A 17767-nucleotide genomic window follows, 5' to 3' on the forward strand; every position below is an offset into this window, starting at 1 on the left:
TTACTTATTAACACTGTAATTGGAGGTACTACTTTGACGTAATTACAAGTGAAAAGTATATTTAAATTAGCAAAGCCCAGAAAGCACTGGATGTTTTTGAGATGTGAGGGTCTTTCTCAATGCAAGATTACTTTCAATTTCTAATGAGACATCTGTAACCTTTCTTCTGAGAGGATATATCCCAAGAAGGTTACTGAACTTTGCTGCTTTAACAAACAGATGATTCTTGAGCAGATATGTGAGTCCAATGATATTGAGTAGAATAGAATATCATCAAGATATACTATTGTTGTTGCATTTCTCAGAGAGCGTCATTAATGTGTGACTTGAACACAGCTGGATCATTGCAAAGTGTAAGGGGCATTACTAAGTTTTTATAATGCCCACAATGGGTATTAAAGTTATTATTCCACTCATATCCCTCCTTGTTTTAGACTTGATTGTATGCAAAGCAGAAATCTAATATCGTGAACAAACTTGATATTTGAAGTTGATCATACAACTTGGATATAATAGAGAGGGGATACCAGTTATTTCTAGTAATTTAGTTTATACATCTGTATTCAGGGTCTAAAGGATCCAGTTTTCTTTTTGACAAAAAATAATCCTGCAGGAGAAGAAGGTTGCATAAACCCTTGTTTAGATTCTGGATATATTTTTACATGGCTATAGTTTCAGGAAGTAACAGTGGATAAGTTCTCCCTATTGGAGTTCCAGGTGGTAATTTGATCCTGCAATCATAGTTGCTATATTGTGTAAATACCTCGGTTTGCTTCTTGGAGAAGACCTCCTTGAGATCCCAGTGAGGTTCTGGAATTAGGAAATAAATTTGAAACTGCTATCAAAGAACCACCTCTGAGACATTGTTGGTGACAAGAGAAGTCTTCAAGCTGTTATTTTTCCAGTAGCCAAATTAATAGATATATTGTGCGGATGAAGCCAAAGAGTCCCCAAATAATGTGAAAATAAAGACATTTAGTTACATTGAAGCTAATGCATTTTTTATGCTGTTTCTGTAAGGTCATCTTAATAGGCAGATATTGCTTAATTATAATTATTTTACCATTAGATCACCATTCAAAGCTGTAACAGCAACTGCAACCTCTCTGGATTTTATTGGTAAGGAATATTGCTAGGCTCAAGATTGAGATATACAGACTCCAGCTGCCGCATAGTCAATAAAAGGTTGGCCTGTAACCACTTGTGAGTCCCACTATACAGAAACCAGGAATCGGACATTAAATAAATACCCCCCAAAGAAGAGGTGTCCTATATAGACCTTTTTCAGAAATAAGTGATGAAGGATTTTGAAAAAATACCCATAAGAACTTTCGGGATGTGTTGATTGTGGTCCAATGAAAGAAAAACTTTGGACAGCTTGGCGGGTGACCGTAATTTGGTCATTCGCCAAGCTGACAAGGAAGGAGGGATAGTGCTACATAATTACTCCGATTATGTAGTAGAAGTACAACGTATCATTAGGGATACAGTTTATTATAAATGTTTAAATAGTGACCCCACTGAGAGGTTTGTTAAATTTTTGGTAAGTTTGTTGGAAATTGGTTTATCGAGTGATATCTTAAATATAAAACAGAGGAGATATCTTCAACCAGACCACCCCAATATTCCATACTACTACCACTTACCAAAGATCCATAAACATCCTACCCAACCCACTGGAAGACCCATTATAGCAGGGATTAATAGTTTAACAGACAGACTCTCTGAATATATTGATTTGTTCCTTCAAAAATATGTGATTCATCTACAAACTAGAGAGTGTTAAACAAAATGGGTATTATATTTGGGTCACATGTGATGTGGGAGCACTTTACTCAAACATATCCCATAATTTGGGTCTAGAAGCAGTTCAAACCTATTTAGAGGCTGACATCTATATGCCAGATGCTTAAAAGAGTTAGCTGGTCTATTTAATGCACTACATTCTTACAAATAATTATTTCTGCTTCATCAACGATTTTTATCTACAAGTCAGGTGTACGGCCATGGGCACCAGGCTTGCTCCCAGTTGTTCAAACTTGTTCATGGGCAGATTTGAGGACCTGTATATTTATGGATCCCAATGGAGAGCAAACCTGGTGTTTTATGGTCGCTACATTGATGACCGTCTCATGATCTGGGATGGATCATCTATGGAAGCTGAAAAGTTTATTCAACATCTTAATAGTAACAACATGGGTATTACTTTTACATCTAATATACAATGTCAACACATTGAATTTTTGGATATTGTTCTATCTTGGGCTGAAGATGGGTCCATCTCTTCTGCTACCTATTTTAAACCAGTCAACAGTAATAATTTCCTCCATTTTTCCAGTAACCACCTTAAAGGTTGGAAAGTTAACATGCCATTTAGTCAGTTCTGGAGGATACGCAGAAAATCATCAAAATGTTTGATGACCAATCCACTGTTTTGAGACGTAGATTTATAGAGAAAGGATATCCCTCAGACCTGATTGAAACAAGCTACAGAAGGGCTCGAGATTTGGATAGATCCAAAATTCTTAAACCCATGGTAGAAGTAAAGGAAGATAGGAATAACGTTACTCCATGTTTCATTACCCAATATAACTCTAATGCTAGGGCGATCAAAAAGGTTCTCCATAAACATAAGGTTCTCCATAAACATTGGTCTACTCTCTTGAAAGACCCTGTCCTAAAAAATACCCTTGAGCAGAGATCTAGGTTTACCTTTTAGAAGGGCACCCAATCTGAAACAGAAACTAGCACCAAGCAAGGTGGTGTTCTCTAAAAAGAGAGGAATCAAAAAGTTTACTAATCTTGAGAATGGTATAGGCAGAATAGGAACATATAGATGTTGCAATAAAATGTGTTTTATTTGCAAATATATTACCCATGGTGCAAAGGAGATCCTGGCTAATGCTACAGGGGTATGTTTTAAGATAAAAAAATACCTTACTTGCAATTCCAGTTATGTGGTTTATGCATTGTCTTGCAAATGTGGATGCCAATATATAGGGTGCACCTCCAGAATGATTAGAACACGCTGGAGTGAACATCTCCTGAACATTAAAAATGGTTCCCTTAAACACAGTGTATCAAGACAAAGTACCAGTCTTCATGAGAAAGGGGTATGTGATTTATCTATCACTCCCTTGCTTGGACAGTATAGGGGTATCTGAAAAATGTAATAGATTCCAAAAATTAAGCCAAACGGCAACATACTGGATACACAAGTTTAATTAATTGTTCCCTTTTTGGTTAAATGAGGTTGTGGATCTGGCGGCCTTTAATACTTAAGTGTTTTATCTTTTATTTCCCATTATTATTTTTAGATTACCTTGCACAATCTCACATACTTATTATTATTATTATATATACTGTATATATTAATTTCACACAGGATTTATCACGAACACATAGTCCCCATACACTTACATAGTTATACCCCCTAGGGGACTAACACAAACACCATAATTAGTGATTCATGGCCATACATTCACATTCATTACATATGTTTTTAGTCAACATCACATACACCACTATTGGTGCATTTTATTCTAGACACTTACAGTCCTAATTAATAAACACACCTTCATTTTTTGATCTTTCTATATACATATCCACTCACGTTATTTCTATTCACTGAACCTGCTCCCATTTTTTTGGGTCATATTGAGTAACAGCGATGTTTTTGCCTTTATTATCATCAGGTACATAGTAGTCAAAGATACGCCTCACATGCACACCCACCACCTGGCGACTCCTCCCCCTCCTTGATTGCTAACAGTTCTTCCCTTTTTAAGACTGTAAGTTATACAGCAATGTTATGCCTGATGAAATGGTGGAGTTACACACCAAGAAACACGTTGCATATTATTTGGAGACATATATGACATATATGTTCAGCACCTTAGTGATTTTGTTTGATTGTACTTTGTTTTTATACAATAAATATTTTTAAATCATTCACTTTTGGAGCTGAATTCTTTGGGAAGACTGTTGCTGCTACCAGATGGTTGGAGTGTCTGGGTGTCAGCCAGCTGACTGGCTGAGATTTGTCAGTGTGTCTCTGCTAGCACAAGAGAGTGCTTTCGTCAAATGTGAGTACCCTTGTTTCCAGTATTCTGAGGTCACAGATTATTGAAAATTGATACACACATGGGCGCCTCTATGTTTTTTGTAACAGGAATTGGACATTAAAATAATAAAAAAAGGACAATGCAAAAACACCGAGTCTGAATTTCCATTGAGTAGTAAAAATATTTCTGACAGATTTCAAAGTTGTTTCAGCTTTCCTTCCCCTGTATCAACTAATCACAAAATGTATATACTGTGAATTATTCCTTTAGAAAGTACATATAAAAAGATTGTGCACATTTTGCCCCCACATTATCCCTTTGCTTTCTTCCTTGACACAAATAAGTATGTTAGGAAACTGAAGGCATTTTTTTAAAAGAAAACTCTAGACTGGAAGGACACCCCAAAGAAGAGAATCCAATTAGCATAAACATTCTAAATCCTCTGACACAAGGGGTCTTGGAAACTTTGGAAATATTTGAAAGTTTAAATACAGAACACGACTTTGAAGAAATAGTAGCTTTTTTTTTTTTTTTTTACACACTGGCTTTAAACCATAATCAGTCAGTTAAACCATTATTTTGAAATCCTGTGTAAAAATTTTAAACTCAAAAACAAGAACCTCACTAAAAAAAGGAAATTTATTCTTACCTGATAAATTTGTTTCTTTTACGATACGATGAGTCCACGGATTTCATCCTTACTTGTGGGATATTGCCTCCTGGTCAGCAGGAGGATGCAAAGAGCACCACAGCAGAGCTGTATATATTGCTCCTCCCCTCCCTCCCACTCCAGTCATTCGACCGAAGTTAAGAAGAGAAAGGAAAAGCCAAGGTGAAGAGGTGACTGAAGTTTAACAAAATTAAAGACCTGTCATACAAAAACAGGGTGGGCCGTGGAATCATCATATTGTAAAAGAAACAAATTTATCAGGTAAGAATACATTTCCTTTTCTTTTACAAGATACGATGAGTCCACGGATTTCATCCTTACTTGTGGGATACAATATCAAAGATATAGTACACGGATGAAAAGCGAGGGACAAGACAGGGAACCAAAATGGAAGGCACCACTGCTTGAAGAACTATTCTCCCAAAAACAGCCTCAGATGAAGCAAAAGTATCAAATTTGTAAAATTTGGAAAAAGTGTGAAGAGAAGACCAAGTTGCAGCTTTGCAAATCTGTTCAACAGAAGCATCATTTTTGAATGCCCATGAGGAAAACATAGCCCTAGTGGAATGAGCCGTAATTCGTTCAGGAGGCTGCTGTCCAGCAGTCTCATATGCAAAACGGATGATAATCTTCAGCCAAAAAGAAAGAGAGGTAGCCGTAGCTTTCTGACCCCGACGTTTCCCAGAGAAAACAACAAACTATGAAGACAATTGGTGAAAATCCTTAGTCGCCTGTAAGTAGAACTTCAAAGCATGGACCACATCCAAATTATGTAACAGACGCTCCTTCTTAGAAGAAGGATTAGGACACAAGGAAGGAACAACAATTTCCTGATTAATATTCTTATTTGAAACAACCTTAGGAAGAAAACCAGGTTTGGTTCGTAACACCACCATATCCGAATGGAAAATAAGATAAGGAGAATCACATTGTAATGCCGAATGCTCGGATACTCTGCGAGCAGAAGAAATAGCAACCAAAAATAAAACTTTACAAGACAATAACTTAATATTGTCGTGAGTGAGTTCGTCTCAGGTGCAGTAATAAAGAGGTCCAGACCAGATATTTATCAAACAAGGGCTCACCTCAGGAGAGGTAATCTTTTTTACACTGTTGCAACAGTGTCCCAGCACAAAACACAGCAACGCAAGGCTAACACATTTTCATATACATGCATTTTTATACTATTACAGTAACTTACAAAGCAGAGAGCTAATTGGCTGATAATGATTGGCCAATAAATCTCACGTGATTAGTGGTTGCTAAAAGAAACTTGTTCTCTATGTTAGAATTAGTAAGAAATGCTTTCTTGGAATTTGGCCAGATACTAACTGGGTTGGAAAAATAATACTAGACAAAGAGGCCTTGATTTTAAGACATTTAGAAAACAATCTATGTGAGAAAAAGCCAAAACAAAGTTATATGTTTGTGTAACTTATTAGGTTATAAGTGAATTGCTGGAAAATACAGAAGTAATATATCTGCAGTTTCAGAGAAGAGTTCAGTAAAAGAAAAGGAAAAGTTTGGTTAGACATAAAATAATGAAAATACAATAAGCAGCTCATAACATTCCCCCCTTTGATCGCAAACGTGAAAGTGCTGCGATCACAAAAACTCAATGTGACTCATGGCGGTTTGACAATCACAATGCTATTAGTACATGGGTGCTCCCGTTCAAGATGGTTCACAGGACTACAAGAGGGTAAGCAAAAACAAGGTAGGAGTGAAGTTGTTAGGTAGTAGACTATTCCGCTATTCCCGGACGCTAAGCGCCGTTGGGTGGAGTAGACAACTACCTAAACATTCCTATATATATATATATATATATATATATATATATATATATATATATATATATATATATATGTGCAGTGTGACATGACATAGTGTAGAAACATCCCCTCCCAGATTCATTAACAACAATTAACAATCCCCATCATTCTTGCATAGTTGATGGTGAATAGTGGGTTGTCAGGCAGTATCATGGCATGTTTGGGAGGTGAAGGAATTCTGCACCTGTGAAGGAAATATAGAGAGTGTAAGGTAATGAAATATGAAAGCAAAATAAAACAATACAGAAAGACAATGAAGAAATAGAAACCACCAGGCAGGGAAAAAGGAGTGGGGTATGGGTATACAGGCTACGACCAGGGTGGCCATCAAGGTCGATGATGGTCCATGGTCTGTCCGTGGCCAGTTTCCCAATGTAGGAAAGTTCTAGACGATCCTAGGGACGTAGAGCATCCTGCATAGGGATAAGACGGGGAATTTTAGGGCTCAGCTGGTGGTTATGCAATAACATTGTAAGATCAAGAGGTCAGAAGAGATATAGAGCAGGAGAGAAGTAGGTGAACTCAGAAGAAATCAGGGTCAAGAGAGATCTCAACATGGTGGGGAGATTCAAAACGGATAGAGGGAAACAAGTATTTGGGAGAAGAATGGGACACAGAGAAAACACTCTTGCATGTAGAAATTAAACCAGGTACACATTGTATACAGCAACACATCAGGATAAGGCATACTATAATAACAATGCCATACAGAAAAGGGGAGCGTAACCATCCCAAATTAGGTAGCCAATCAAAGAGATGGTCAAAAATACCTCCAAGGCCAAATTTGTCATCAATCACATCTCGGACATCCTGGGAAAGGGACCTTATAACTGTGAGATAGTGACTCAAATTAAGTGATTGATCAGTAACATAGGTACAACATTCTTTGCTCACAAGACTACACCCCCCCTCCCCTCCTTGGGAAGCCAGGAGGTAATCAAGGGCCATCCTATTCTGCAATGCTAGTTGTCTAAGCTGCTTCAACTCTTGGGCCACACTCTGAACAACTCCTGCACTCTCATTCATGAAGGTCTGTAGTATCACAGATAACATGATGATGTCCTGATGATTCAGGTAGACACCAACGGCCGGGAGGATAGCTCGACCAGTTGAATCTCCAGCATACTGCTGGACAAGGGGGAGCAGAGAGCTTCCAGATTCACGTTTATTGTGAATTGGGCCCAAGGGCAGAGTCGGAACAACACGGATGGCTGGGGTTACCACACCCAGAAAGCAGATGACTGTATAGTTACCAGGGAGGACTGACACCACTGTCTGTCCACATATCCAATACAACCCAGGGGGTGGTCTGTTAAGGAAAGATTGTACAAGGGATGGGGAAACAAAAGTACAATTGGGGCCCTGGAGGAAACAAAAAAAAAATGCAGTGAGATCATGATTCACAGTCAGGATCATTCCAGAGGAATTTAACAGCCGGAAATGTGTGCCATTACTGGAAATTACATACTCACATAGGGAGGCACCCAACCACATCGTACCTTGGCCAATTTCCCTGCAGATAGTACCATATGAGGTGCCTCCCAAGGAGATAAAATTGCCTGATAGGTTGAACAATGGTGTACCTGGAGGAATAAAAGTAGACAAATCAAAGGTAAACAAATCAACATTAATACTCATGAGAGGATTACCCCCCTTATAATGAGTAGGAATATGAGCACAAATATAGCAGTTGCCCTCAGTGTGATGGGCTATAGTTTGGAGTAGGGCAGCATGTCAGTTTAATCCCCTTTCACCTAAGGGACCATTCTCTGAGGACAATTGGGCATTAGGTAAATTATCATTATGGGAAAAGAATAATGGGGTAAATAGGGGTTGTGGCAAAGGTAGTTATATGGGAACACCAAGTAAGGAGGGGTAACTTTCATTTCTCAGCTACCCACTCCATAATTTTCAAACCACATTCAGTAGTGGGGGGCTATGCAAATAGACTGGATAGCAAAACCCTTAGGACTTTTATTGCTAACTTTGAGTATAATTACTTGTTGGGGCAGCTAGTAGTGGGAGGGAAAACTGCCACAGATACAAGGTTACCAGAACAGGAGTATTTAGTAAAAGGGTTAGAAGAAACACACTGACCAGGAGACACATATTGGGAAATAGAGTAAGAGAGCATGGTCAAAAGTGTGACACAAAACAAAGGAGACATATTGAGGAATGTTACTCAAGATAACAGAGGAGTGAGACAATGAAAATAAGAGTAAGGAAGACAAATCTTTCAGTTTCACTCATTCAGATAGTGGGATTTTACTATTTCTGGTTAGTCTGAGTTTCAAACCAGGAAGGGTCTGAATTAATCACTCATCGTCAGAGGTCTTGGTTACCCCTTCTTCAGAGGCCTTGGTTGCCCCAGCTTCTTCTTTCTTTGCTCTGTTGCAGGCTGCTTCTTTTTATGGGCTGTATCTTTTACACCTGGAGTAGTGGATCCAAGAGTCAACCTTGGCAACTTTAATAGTTGTTGGAGTAGTCAGCAAAACCAGTAAGGACCTTTCCAGAGAGGCTGCAGTAGCTTTTTTTGATAGGTCTGAACTAAAATTAAGTCACCTGACTGGAAGGGATGTGCAGTCACGTCCAATAGCAAAGACTGAGAGAGAGGCATGTCTGTGGAGAGAATGTAATTGCTTTTGCAGTTGCAAAAGATAGGCAGTTAATTGTACATCACCCACCGCAAGGTCAGGCAGGTGTAAAGTGTTGGCACTATACAAAAGAGGTGGCCTTCCAAACAACAGTTCATATGGTGAGAGCTTGAGGGTCCCCATATGGTTTATGCGAGTCCCAAACACTGCTAGGGGCAAATCATCTACCCATTTAAGGCTTGCATGAGAACAAATTTTAGTAATAGTCTGTTTTAGGGTCTGGTTCTTTCTTTCCACTTGGCCTGAGCTTTCTGGATGTCAAGGGGTATGGAGATGCCAAGTAAAGCCTAAGGCTAATGTCAGTTGCTGAATAATATTACTTGTGAAATGTGTTCCTCTGTTAGATTCAATTACTCTGGGGAGGCCAAACCTGGGTATGAGTTCTTTTAGCATTCACTTGGCAACTTCTTGGACTTTCACAGTTCTAGTAGGAAAGGCCTTGACCCATCCAGTAAGTTGGTCCACTATCACAAGTAAATTTTTGAAACCCCTACAGGGAGGTATGTCAGAAAAGTCAATTTGTAAACGTTCAAAAGGTTGAAATGCCCATGGGCGTCCGCCTGGTGGGCCTTTAGGTTCCTCCCTTGGATTGAATTGAGCATGTCTCACAATTCAATACAACCCATTTTGCAGCTTGATGGGGGGGGGGCAAACCACTGTCTGTTAAGGGTTTTAGCAAGTTGTGTGGTACCTCAGTGTGTTTGGTTATGCAGAAAGGATAGCATATGAGAGAGGTGCGGTTGAGGTAGAGCAGGGCATCCATCTGGAGTGGACCAGATACCAAAAGAGTCAAAGGTAAGACCAAGAATAGTCCAGAGGTGAACAGTTTGTTCAGGAAGAGAAGAGTAAAGAGAAGACAATGTAGTCTCAAGAGGGTGAGGTTTGTGAGTGGGGGTGAGAGAAGGATAAATGACAGAGAAGTTGCATGCTAAGCAATTTGATCAGCATAACTATTACAAAGTGAAATGGGTTCCTGTGAGTGGGTGTGTGCTTTGCAATGCATGACAGAGATGGAAGTGGGTAAATGGATTGAGTCAAGGAGTGCAGAAACTTGTGGTGCATTGGCAATTTGGGTACCAGCAGAAGTTAGAAAACCCCTTAATTTCCATAATTGACCAGTGGCGTGTACATTCCCTAAAGCATTTTTACTATCAGTGTAAATGTTTACTGACCTGTCCTTTGAGAGCTGACAAGCAAGTGTGAGTGCATGTAGCTCAGCTGCTTGGGCACTGTAGTGAGATGGGAGGGGCTTGGCCTCTATAACAGAATCTGTCATGACTACAGCATAGCTGGACTGATGAGAACCGTTCACCATCCTCAAACTTCCATTACAGAACAGTGTAAAATCCAGGTTAGGTAGAGGCACATCAGAGAGGTCATCCCTTGGTTTGGAGGAAAAGAGAGATACAGATAAACAGTCATAGTGTGGGGTACCATCCTCAGGCAGAGGTAACAAAGTTGCTGGGTTGAGAGAGGTACAGTGGATGATAGTGATATTAGAAGGTACAAGAAGCAATGTCTCATACCTAGTGAGACATTGGTTTAAAAAAGTTGTGTATTTTTCTGATTGAGTAAGAGATGTACTGTGTGTGGCAGTCTAGTGATGTCGCGAACCTAAAATTTTCGGTTCGCGAACGGCGGACTCGAACTTCCGGTATTGTTCGCGAATGCCATTGAATTCAATAGGCAGGCGAACTTTAAAACCTACAAGGACTCTTTCTGGCCTCAATAGTGATGGAAAAGTTGTTTCAAGGGTACTAACACCTGGACTGTCGCATGCTGGAGGGGGATCCCTGGCAAAACTCCCATGGAAAATTACATAGTTTATGCAGAGTCTGCTTTTAAGCCATAATGGGCCTAAATCAACTAACATTCCCAAAGTGGCTGTCTCAAAACATCCCGGACAGAAGATAGATTGATAGGATAGATAGATATACATTGATTGATAGTTAGATAGAATCGATAGAAGAGAAATAGATAGATTTGTTAGATATATAATTACCCTAATAAAGTCTAATAATTAAACATGCGTTCTTGGACCCAACTAGCTTGTGTTAATTAGTACTTTTCTTAGCACTTTAATCCCTGCCCCCCCCCCCCCCTATCGGGGGTGTTCTATATGGCCTGCCTGTTTATCCTGAAAAAATATAATAATAAGACATGCGGTCTGGTACCTATTTTAACTAGGTTGTGTTTTAAGTACTACCATTCTTAGCACTTTAATCTCTGTAACTCCCCCTATTTGGTGAGATCTATACGGCCTGGATGATTACCCATACAAAATATAATAATAAGACATCTGCTCTTGGTCTGCGACCCATGGTAACTATGTTGTGTTAATTAGTAATGTCCTTCGCATTTTAATAGCTGTTACTCATACTCACCCTATCGGTGGAGGTCTATATGGCCTGCATGATTACCCTTACAAAATATAATAACCAAACATATGCTCTGTGACCCATGGTAAGTAGGTTGTGTTAAGTAGTACTGTTCTTTGCAGTTTAATACCTGTTACAACACCAAATGGTGGCAGGTCTATCTGGCCTTCATGATTAGCTGCACCCAAACCCAAAAAAAAGCAGAGTGGTCTTAGACTAACACCCATGGCTAACTCGGTTGTTTCAATTAGTACTATTCTTAGCACTTTCATCCCTGTTACGGGTGGTCTACATGGCCATCATGATTAGCCGAACAAAATACTACAATCCAACCTTTGCTCAGTCTTCATAGGCCCTTCATTGTCTGTATTTTGATAGTACAGTTCTTATTATTTTTATAGCTGATACAACACCAAATGGTGGCAGCTCTATATGGCCTGCATGATTAGCCGCACCCAATACAAAAATAAATCCAAGCGGTCTTGGATTAACACCCATGGCTAACTCTGTTGTTTCAAGTAGTACTATTCTTAGCACTTTCATCTCATCATCCCTGTTACTTCCAGGACTCTCGGTGGTGGTCTACATGGCCATCATGATTAGCCTAACCAAATACTACAATCCAACCTTGGCTCAGTCTTCCTAAGGCCCTTCATTGTCTGTATTTTGGTAGTACTGTTCTTATTAGTTTAATAGCTGATACGACACCGAATGGTGGCAGCTCTATATGGCCTGCATGAATATCCGCACCCAAAGCCAAAAAAAAGCCAAGCGGTTTTGCACTAACACCCATGGCTAACTCTGTTGTTTCAAGTTCTACTATTCTTAGCTCTTTCATCTCATCCCTGTTACTTCCAGGACTCTCAGTGGTGGTGGTCTAAATGGCCATCATGATTACCCTCACCAAAATATAACAACAATACGTGCGTGCAGGGAACCATGGTAAGGTTACTTCCTTTCGCAAAATCGAGTATAACAGTTGCAGGCAGAGGTTCTGACCCTGCATTATGGCTGCACCTCTCCCTAAAAGAGGCATGCGTTACAGAGTCTGGGCATGTATGCAAAGAGCTGGCCTGCCTAAAAAGAGGAGCAAGGCTTTACAGGTTGTTCTCCTTCAGCCGTTTTATACACTGTCCCATGGCCACGACCCTCAACAACCACAACAGAATGAAACACCGCATATGCCATCATTTTGAACAACAGAGTACAGGTATGGCATTGATTTTAGTTACATGGCGATATTTATTATGAACCGTGAAATTGAAAACAAAAACATGATTGGACACCACGTACAGTACAGGTCGTTCTCCTTCAACCTTTTTAGAATAGTGTTCTGGACCCCCAACAAAAACAACAGCAGGAAAGAGGACATATGGCATCCTTTTGAACAATAGATGACAGGTAAGGCATAGATAATTTTTTTGCAACTGTGAAATAAAAAAAAACATTGATTGGACACCCAGAACACTTCTTTATCCTTAGGCCTTTTTATAAGAGGCTCCCGGAGCCTCAACTGAAACAATAGCATGAAAGAGGACATATGGCATCCTTGTGAACAATTGATTACAGTTAAGGCATTGATTTTAGAATCCCAGAGATCATTTATATGACCCGGGAAATAGAAAAAAACATTGATTAGACACCCAGTACACTTATTTATCCTCAGGACTTTTTAATAAGAGGGTCCCGGAGCCTCAACCGAAACAACAGCATGAAAGAGGACATATGTCATCCTTTTGAATAATAGATTACAGGAAAGGCATTGATTTTAGAAACCCACAGATCATTATTTGCAACCGGGAAATAGAAAAAAACATTGATTAGACACCCAGTACACTTATTTATCCTCAGGCCTTTTTAATAAGAGGGTCCCGGAGCCTCAACCAAAACAACAGCATGAAAGAGGACATATGTCATCCTTTTGAATTATAGATTACAGGAAAGGCATTGATTTTAGAAACCCACAGATCATTATTTGCAACCGTGAAATAGAAAAAAACATTGATTAGACACCCAGTACACTTATTTTTCCTCAGGCCTTTTTAATAAGAGGGTCCCAGAGCCTTAACCGAAACAACAGCATGAAAGAGGACATATGTCATCCTTTTGAATAATAGATTACAGGAAAGGCATTGATTTTAGAAACCCACAGATCATTATTTGCAACCGGGAAATAGAAAAAAACATTGATTAGACACCCAGTACACTTATTTATCCTCAGACCTTTTTAATAAGAGGGTCCCGGAGCCTCAACTGAAACAACAGCATGAAAGAGGATATATGTCATCCTTTTGAATAATAGATTACAGGAAAGGCATTGATTTTAGAAACTCACAGATCATTATTTGCAACCGGGAAATAGAAAAAAACATTGATTAGACACCCAGTACACTTATTTATCCTCAGGCCTTTTTAATAAGAGGGTACTGGAGCCTCAACCGAAACAACAGCATGAAAGAGGACATATGTCATCCTTTTGAATAATAGATTACAGGAAAGGCATTGATTTTAGAATCCCAGAGATCATTTATATAACCCGGGAAATAGAAAAAAACATTGATTAGACACCCAGTACACTTATTTATCCATAGGCATTTTTAGCAGAGGCTCCAGGACCCTCAACAAAAACAAGAGCAGGGAGGTGGGCATAGGAGTACAATGTAGTGTGACAATAATAATGTGAAGGGGAAGATTGTGGAGTTGTGGCATTTTAATTTTGTTATCGTGGGAAGTACTTGCAATGATCTTGCTCTGGTGAATCCATATTGCAAATGTGTTTTTTAAGGCACTGTTTGTCTATTTTTTGAATATCAGCATTTGGTAAATGAAGCTCAACTTAAGGCTGGTGAGAACCGACCTTTCTTCTGGCTGTTTGCAAATGTTGTGGCTCTGGACAAACATGTGAATAAGGGGCCATCAGCCATATTCTGCACGCAACCCCTTTGATGATTGACGATAAACATGTGTCACCTGCAATCAGAGCCCGTTACTTCTGTCTAAATCATCTTCCTGGTATGGACAGGCCACTGTTTCCCACAGCAAGTCCGAAGCTTGAACTACAAGATTGTCTTGTGTATGGTAGGAAACCAAAGTTTATTTAATTCTGTACTATCACCACAAAAGCTGAACTTCTTGAACCAAGGAAAATGCAAGCAATTTCATGTGCTTATGGATGACAAGGACGTCCTGTCCTGTGGTGCACAGAGATGGAGAGGATTTTGGGCCTCCCTGTACACTACCCAGATGTCTCCAACATCACCAGAAACACAAGACAGCGACTCTTGGGATGTTCCTGGAGTGTTCCGGTAGCCATCTCTTTGCGCCCCGAAAGGAATACTTTATCAGTGTTTTTGTATACATCCGACAACAGCTTCGGAGACTGTGGTGACGCACATGTTATTTACTGCTGTTCCAGCTGTGGCAATATCAATTGGCATTAAAAAGGTAATATTTGGGGGGGCAGAGCCTATAGCTGTTGCGGTAGGACGTGTGTTTGAGGAGCTCCAGGTCTTACAAGTTACTTTGGAGTTAGTTTTCAACCTTAATTTAATTTTCTTTTTGGGAATCATAGTCACACTTTCTGGGGCTATCCAAGAGGAGCCTGGTAAAAGCACTAGTCACCCCTTATATCAACGGGTACGGAGACCTGTTTTTTGCCTTTCCAATATGACGCCGGACACCCCTGAATGAAAAAAAAGGTAAGATTTGGACTAGTGACGCTCATTTTATGCACGCTGTGGCAATTGCAATTTGCAATAAAAATAATCTGCTAACAACCACTACCTACGACCACACCTGACTCCTGAAGTCATGCTTCAGTTATTAACTCAAGTTAAATTAATTTTTTTTTTTTTTTGCTCAGCAGATTCAAAACATACCATTATTCAATCTTCTAGTCATATCACACGACATGTCAAAATGCTGCATGGAAAATGGCAGTGTGCAAAGTCATAATCTTAGTGAACCTATAAGTGCATTACATTTTCTAAAATAAACAAAAATACTGAGAAAAAAAGAAAAAAAAAGGAAAGTGGACATATGGCATCCTTTTGAACAATAGATTACATTTAAGGCATTGATTTGAGAAACCCAGAGATAATTTGTTGCAACCGGGAAATCTAAAAAAAACTGGATTAGACACCCAGTACACTTATTTATCCTTAGGCCTTATTAGCAGAGGCTCCAGGACCCTCAACAAAAACAGCAGCAGGAAAGAGGACATATGGCATCCTTTAGAAAAATAGATTTCTGGAAAGGCATTGATTTTAGAAACACAGAGATCATTAGTTGCAACCGTGAAATCTAAAAAAAAATAGATTATACACCCAGTACACTTCTTTATCCTTAGGCCTTTTTAGCAGAGGCTCCAGGACCCTCCACAAAACCAGCAGCATGAAAGAGGACATATGGATCTGGCAGAGGAAATGTAGTGGGGGGAGGGGTTCCAAAGACGAAGGAAAACGAGGAACTGGAATGTGAGGGTATGGGCCGGGTCTGGAAGTTCAGCAGGAGAGCTTGAGGCGGGAGTTGCTGTTAGTGCTGCCGACAAAACCTATGACGGATAAGGCAGGCAGAAAAAAGGGAGGAGGTTAGGACATTAAAAAAAATAAAATATATAATTGAGACAGAGTACTGCAACAAATCGCAAGGACTGGAGGGACTGTGTAGTAACCTGAATGTTACGTCTATGCAGCACTCTTCAGGTTGGAGTAGCCTGACATCGGAACCACTTGCTGTGGATTGAAACACAGAAATATTGCTTGGATGGTGGACTAAAAGGACACAGTTTCTTTGTATAGACTGGAACAAAAAAGGGAAATTGGAGGAATAGGATTTTTACCCTAGTTTGGCAGCTTTGCTGCCCTTTTATACACAGATGAATGAAGACCCCATTCGGAAAGGCAGCAGGTCAGAGAGCCAGAGGTGATGCAGCACATGCAGGTGTGTCTGCCAGTATGATAAAAAAAAGGACTTCTCACAAGAAGCATCGAAATAATGTTGGTCCAAGCAAAACAATTTCCCACCCCCGGAGGAATATTGTAGGTTGCAGAATACAGCATGGTTGGAAAGAAGGTAGTGGCCCAATAACACAATGGAAAGGAACTGTATTGGATCAAGTGCCAGTCAACCCATCCCTTTATCTTATTAAATATGATGGATTTGATTGTGTCTATGGACTACAACTCCACAAGGACGAGCGAGTGTCTGCTCTTGAAGTTCTTCCAGATAGAGTTGCTTCATCTCGAATTAGTGATGCTCACTTGGCAGACACAATGATTGGTAAAGCTGTTGAACACATGTTTGAAACAGAAGATGGTTCTAAGGATGAGTGTAGAGGAATGGTCTTAGCAAGAGCTCCCATAATGAACACATGGTTTTATATAACCTACGAGAAGGACCCAGTTTTATATATGTATCAGCTATTAGATGACTACAAAGAAGGAGATCTCCGCATCATGCCAGACTCTAATGATTCCCCTCCAGCAGAAAGAGAACCAGGAGAAGTTGTGGAAACCCTTGTAGTAAAGCAAGTGGAGTATGCCAAAGAAGATGGCTCAAAAAGGACTTGCATGGTAATACACCAAGTGGAAGCCAAACCCTCTGTTTATTGCTTAAAATTTGATAACGATTTCCATATTTCTGTCTACGATTTGGTGAAGACATCGTAGATGTAATATTTTACTTATTGCCAAACAGGTGGATTTATTAAATGTAAAATATGTAGACAAACCTGTCCACTTCTGTCCAATTATGTGACGCTTCAGATTCCAGGCAAGCCCGCAACCCCTTAAAGGAAGTAACGCAGTTTTGTTGCTAAAAACAAAAAAAAAATTTCCACATCAAAAGGAAACAAACCACGTTCTGTGAATTACAACTCATTTTGCATAATGGAATTTATCCTTTAGAAGGAAACTGATCTAGTAGTGGTGAATTCAAACAAAAGAAGCATGGATGCAAGAGACAAACTGGGCGAATTCTGTAAATTTTCAAAGTGGGGGGAAAAAAAGGTTATAAAAATGTAATTGATGTATTTCTTAAGCACTCATTCCTCATCAATACAAGTCCAGTTTGGTATATTTAACTACTTTAACATAGTTATCAGTATGTATTTCAAGTAAAAGTATTTTTCCCAGTGTTACTTATGTCTTATAATGTGGGGATTGTGGTG

At 39.6% G+C, this 17767-nt stretch overlaps 1 protein-coding gene across 1 annotated transcript; it reads left to right on the forward strand.

The window, feature by feature from the left end:
* Nucleotides 1–16478: 16478 nt before the first annotated feature.
* LOC128647233 (spindlin-Z-like) lies at nucleotides 16479–17267 on the forward strand. The gene has a single exon (XM_053700020.1). The coding sequence runs from the start codon at nucleotides 16479–16481 to the stop codon at nucleotides 17265–17267; it is 789 nt and encodes a 262-aa protein (XP_053555995.1).
* The last annotated feature ends 500 nt before the right edge of the window (nucleotides 17268–17767 follow it).

The sequence above is a fragment of the Bombina bombina genome, chromosome 2 (assembly GCF_027579735.1).
Source record: "Bombina bombina isolate aBomBom1 chromosome 2, aBomBom1.pri, whole genome shotgun sequence".
Lineage (NCBI taxonomy): Eukaryota > Metazoa > Chordata > Amphibia > Anura > Bombinatoridae > Bombina > Bombina bombina.